The following is a 6,000-nucleotide window of genomic DNA, read 5'->3' as shown; positions in this document are numbered from 1 at the left end:
CTCTGGCTTCCAGTCAGTCACAGAATAAATTTTAAAAGCCTGCTGATGGTTTACAAATCCCAGAATCTGTGATATGTTCAGAGAATATAAACCCAGCAGAGCTCTTAGATCCAGGGACTCAGGTCAGCTGGTCCAGTCCAGAGTCCAGACTAAACCTGGAGAAGCAGCATTTAGCTGTTTATTTATGCTGCAAACAAGAGGAACAAACTGCCAGAGGAGATTAAACTGTCACCAAATGAAGACATTTTAAATCCAGGTTAAAAACATCTCTTTCTTGGGTCTATGCATGAAATCTGCACGATATCTGTTAACTTATCGACTGTTGCTTGTATTTATTCATTTTAATTATTTTATTTCTCTCTTTATATTCTTTTACATATTTTTAATGCTTCTTCCTCTCCCCGCTGCAATGTTTTTATTTAATTTTATGTAAAGCACTTTGAATGGTTCTGTACATGAAATGTGCTACAAATAAATTTGACTTTGACTTTATACCAGTATCAAGGATAATGTCATGAGTATCTCAATTTGTTATCATATATTTCCTTAATAGTGAGCTACGTTTTGATCATGTGGGAAGTGTTTTTAGTGCTGAACACACTCATCTACTGTGCTGCTCAAGGTGTAACCTCTTACTTTTAATTTAGATGTATGAGTCTCTGCTGTATTCCTAGGAGTCACACCCTGCTCTGTTTGTTTAAGAGATATTCTTTTTGTTATTTCATGTGTCTACACAGTAAAATGGATATTTGTGTGTGTGTCCCAGGTGGAACTCTGACTATTAATCCCAGCTGGCCGACTTCTTTTACTGGAGAGTCTGTTACCTCTCTGTTAGGGATGTAACTGTTACCGGTATTACGGTAAATCACGGTGAAAGTTTACGCGATAAAGATTACCGTTTATGTCAAGTCAAAGCGAACTTTATTGTCAATCAAGCTTTACAACGGTACATTGCAAGCAGACTGAAATTTCGTTTATCTAACTCAAAATGTGCACGAGTTAAAATTTGACATACAACTAAGACATAACTGTATTGAGATTTACAGTCAGACTTACGGCACATGTTTGAATTAATCTCATTATCTCGGTGGAATATGTAATAACAACCTCATCCAATCTCGCGACTGTATCTGGCGTGAGTATATGTAGCTTGTAATTTAGGCCTTTTTGATGCCTAAGTGCTGACAGCACGCAGGATATTTTCCACCCCACTAAAAGGATGAAATCTGAGGTCTGGGCATATATATATATTTTTTAAGAATGCAGAGGGATAATTGGGGGAGAACAACTATCTTGTCTGCAGAACATGCAAGAAAAAAGTTGCTGGAAAAAGGCACTACAAAGCCACTGGCAAGTCTCCGTGAGCGTCATCCACAGCTTTTACAGCCAATGCAAGGTAAGCGCACGTCAGTTCAAATCAGAGCATGTGAACGGCGCTGGGAGCGAGCGTGGGGCGACTTTTTAATCAAATGCTCCAGTTCCGCTCCAATACCACTCACACCACGAGTCTAAGGCAAGCAGAAATCCACTCAAAATTCACCTGTGCCTTCAACAATTAACAAAACTGTTACCCTACACATCAGAAATATTTTGTTGTGTCACGCAGCAAACCCGCTATACATAGGTGTCCAGGGTGTCCCGGATGAATTGCTCCTTCTTTAAAACTGAGCGAGCGTGGAGCGATTTCACCGGAGCGGAATACATTTTTTGGATTTAAAGTGTTTTGGTGTGACTTTGAGCAATGCTCACATGCTTTGGTTCAAATACATCATGAGAGGGACATCGGCTTCAGGAAGACTGTGTCACTTGTTGACAATTTGTCAATGATATATACAAAGTTTCGAGCAGTATCTATCCTCCTAAAATGCGACAAGAACACAGAATGAACAGCATAATAAATACAATAGATGCAATTATATTAAATATTATTATATTATTATTATCATTATTATAATTATTACGGTGGACGAGATAGTGAAGCCACGTTGTCGTTTCAATCACCACCTCCTTTACATTTATTGTCCACTTGATGGCGCAGTCGAGCGAATGAAGCGCCATGAATCTCCATGAACTACCCTGACTTAATCTCGCCTCACAAGTGTGCACGGATGGAAAATCCACGCACAACAAATAACTAACAAGATACCTGCGCGGGTGAACACAAATTGCGCAACGAGAGAGAGGAGAGAGGAGCATCTGCACAACCTGCAGCCAGGTAACCCGGAAGAGGAAGGTCCCCGTCGCCAGAGAGCAGAGCCATCGATCCCTCCTTATATGCCGGTGTAGGTACCAGATGTATAGCTGGTTCTGTATTTAGTTTAATTCTCATATATCATCTTTGTTTGTCCGTTTGCAGTCACTAGACAGGAAGGATAAAAATATTCTCGTGACTCACACCTGCTGCAGAGGTGTGAGTTCTGCAGAAAAAGTGCGTTTTGCTGGAAAATAAATGTGAATAGTAATTGAAAGAAGCTTAGTTAATATTAGTGCTATATGATATTTATCATTCCACTTTGTCTCCACAACATATTAAATGACAATCTTGTGGGTTTTTTTATTTATTTTTTTATTTAAAAGATCCTTGGACAGATTTTGATCAGCAGAGAAAGCCAAAGATGCAAGATCCGAGTTTAAACTCGGGGCTTGATTTGTTTTCTGTATAAAATACATTGCTGCCATATTTTGCCTAATCTTCATGTGGATAATCTGCATGTTACATGGATAAAGTCATGCATCTGGAAGTGAGCCCTTTCTGCTACAACATGCACTTGGTGCAAATGATTACTTAAAATAACCGTCTGTGTCATCTTTTGTATTTTTCCACGAGTGTCACTTTGGTGCGTATTTTGAGTGAGTGAGGATGTGTTGAAGTGTTCTGTGGTTAAACTCGCCGCTCTGGGGAGAGTTTTCTGAAGAAGAAGGAAGGGAGGATGAACTCATCCGACAGAAAAAGAACTGTCAGTAAATGTATGATGAAACTTTCAAGTTAAAGAGAGTTTGTCTGTCAAACAGAACAGCAGAGTGTCGGCGCTGGATGAGAGGAGGAGACGCACTGTGCTGTTGTTAGTCTGTGATAGTGGTCTGATGAATTTAAATTGAAAAGTTTGACATTTTGATCATGTCTGACGTTGTATTCATTATCTTAGTGTTGAAGTCACTCCTCTACGGTGGACATGCTGAAGGTAAACTCACTTTTCCTCGTTATGTTCAGTCAGAATGACTCGCTTTATTCCTCTCAGCCATGTTTTCTTCAGTGTTTTATATCTTTTCAGGTTGTTTTAATGTGCACCGACACACATGTTGCAGATTTTAGAGGTGATTTTATTTCATATGGCTGCTCTGTTTCATTGTATGAATATTTCTGTTGTGTTTCAGATGCTGTTCTAACCATCAACCCCAACTGGTCAACTTTTTTCACTGGAGAGTCTGTTACTTTCACATGTAAGATAGATAAAGAAGGCACTGACTGGAGTTACAGAATCACCAGGAATGGGGAAGAAGTTGGTTACGGCCCACAACTACGCTACACATTACAACCTTTGGATGAAAGCTTCAGCGGCGACTACAAGTGTTGTGGTTTGAGTAGCTCACATGAAACAAACTGCAGTGAAGCTGTTAATATAAACGTATCAGGTAAGTGTTTTTGTCCATATTAAGTTTACTATGAACAACAGCAACCATGAGGCACGTTCAAATGCTCACCGCTTGGTTTAAGATCTGAGGTTTGATTGATAAAAGTGTTCCACAGCCTGAGAGTTTCCTGAGAAACACGAGTGTCCATTAAAACATTTGTGTTACTATGATCATTGTGGGAGCTGAAGCTTTAAACCAGGTTAACTTAACTTGTGTAACTTCACTGAATGGAAAACAAAAACGGTGTAAACGATTAAACAAAATGTATTTATTCCAAAGTTTTCCAAAGTTACAGACGTATTCCAAATCAAGGTTTCTCATCAGAAAAGGCACTGTGGATAGAAAACTGTCGCTCAGTCCTTTATTACTTCCTCCAAAAGCCTGTGTGTGCTAAAGACCTGTTTTCTTAAAGCGACAGTAACATAAAAATGACTCCTAACAAAAGGTTACAAAATTCTATCAAATGAATTAAATAACCTTCCGCCTATTTCTAATCAACCTTTCATCCAGTCAAATGGACATTCATTCATATTCATAATATGAACTTCCACACCTTACTGACAATGACTCATCGCTGTCATGTTGTACTGAAACTTAACTTGACCTGAGCGAAAAACATTGGTAATATGTTCTATATGTGTTTGTGTCTCTGACAACAGATATACCAAAGGCCCGTCTGACAGCAGGAACAACAACCATACCAGTAGGAGGCAGCGTGACGCTGAGCTGCTCTGTGGAGAGCTCTGAAGGCTGGAAGTACGAGTGGTTCAGACGCACCTCAGACACCTCTGAAGTCAGGATAAATAATGAACAAAACAGCGTTAGTGTCTCACAAGGAGGCATCTACAGATGCAGAGGACTCAGAGGAGAACCAGCCGTCTACACTCATATAAGTGATGAAAGCTCTGTTTTCATAACCTGTGAGTTCAATGATTCAATTTCTCTGTAATCATACAAAAATTATGCTGAAAATTACAATGTTACGTTTTCTCAAATTTCACGTTTCTGTTTCTATCTCAATTGTTCTCATGTGGTGGAAAAAGTTTCCAACCAGGTTGCTGTAACACGTCAACCCAAGTGGCCTCAGATATTCACTGATGAGAGGATCAGACTGACATGCGAGGTCCAGGGAGGAGAAACCATGATGTGGGTGTGTGAATGGAGAGGATCCCAGAGAACTGCACAGAAGACTAACGATAAGTTCTGGATGTTTTATGCTTCTGAGTCCAGCAGTGGAGACTACATGTGCCAGTGTAGACTCAGAGATGATCGGTATTCTTCAACAAAGTGGAGCGAATCCATCTCTCTGTCAGTATCAGGTAAGTTATGTTTGTTGTGTGTTATGTCCCGAATGTTTTTGTCCCATAATGTAATGTCTGTTACATCTTTAGATGAAAGAAGCCTCTCCATGAAATTAATGTTCGGCCAAGAAATATGTCAATGCTGGTTTACTTTTCCACAACTTTAGTGGAAATAAGTGATTGATATCATAATGACTGATTCAGTCTGAGACCATAGTTCTCAATGGGAAAAGGGTCGAGTGCTCCCTCCAGGTGGAAGATGGGTGCACACCTCAAGTGGAGCTTAATTATCTCAGGAGTTTCCTTACGAGTGATGGCAGATTAAAGTAGGAGATGGACAGACATGTCAGCTATACCCTCTTCTGGTCCGTCTTCGTTCTGACTCTCACCAATAGCCGTGAGATTTAGGTGGTGAGTGAAAGAATGAGATTGTTGGAACAAGAGACTAAAATAAGTTTTCTTCTCAAGGGGGTTGGGCTCAGCTGTGGAGATAGGTTGAGCAGCTCTGTGGTGCCGCTTGATGTAACGAGTTATGAATTCAAACTGAAGACACTCCACCTATATCAACTCTATCTTTAGTACTAAATTCTTGAAAAATTTGTGCGGCATCTTATTTGTTTAAACTAATAACAAGCTTGAACTGTACAAAATTAAATGGATGAATACATTTTGATGTTGCAGAAGAAAAACTTTGAGGACTAAGAATAGTTTAGAATAAACAACTTTTCGTATTAGATCCCATTTCTTTAAAAGGTGTTTGGATGTTCCAGTGCTTCATGAAGGTGAAAGTCCCCATCTTCCTGCTACTATTATATTCAAGTACAATTTCATTGTGCTGCTACTGTGTACCTCGTCCTCCTATTTTTAAAGATTAACGTTATGTTATTGTTGACAATGAGGAGTTATGACAGAAGAATAACATTATGTGAGAAAAAGTTGAGAGATGATGAGATAAAAGAGATGGGGAGCACCGATGGAGTGGATGGATTTTTCTCCCAAAGTTCTCTCTATATTTTGCTTGTCAGCAAAAACTGTAAACATACCAGTATCACTGGTGTACTGAATA

General features: G+C 39.5%; 1 protein-coding gene across 1 annotated transcript in view; it reads left to right on the top strand.

Moving 5' to 3' along the window:
- The first annotated feature begins 3,489 nt into the window (after positions 1 to 3,489).
- LOC140282344 (uncharacterized) overlaps positions 3,490 to 6,000 on the top strand; it is a 112,304-nt gene continuing 109,793 nt past the window's right edge. The window contains exons 1-3 of the mRNA XM_072376922.1: positions 3,490 to 3,568; positions 4,293 to 4,553; positions 4,677 to 4,952. Coding sequence (XP_072233023.1) covers positions 3,490 to 3,568; positions 4,293 to 4,553; positions 4,677 to 4,952 — 616 coding nt within the window. The remainder of the gene's footprint in view (positions 3,569 to 4,292; positions 4,554 to 4,676; positions 4,953 to 6,000) is intronic.

This window comes from Leuresthes tenuis, unplaced genomic scaffold (assembly GCF_036924035.1).
Source record: "Leuresthes tenuis unplaced genomic scaffold, fLeuTen1.0.hap1 SCAF_22, whole genome shotgun sequence".
Lineage (NCBI taxonomy): Eukaryota > Metazoa > Chordata > Actinopteri > Atheriniformes > Atherinopsidae > Leuresthes > Leuresthes tenuis.
Note: the sequence above shows the minus strand (reverse complement) of the source record. Positions and strands in the feature narration are given on the sequence as shown.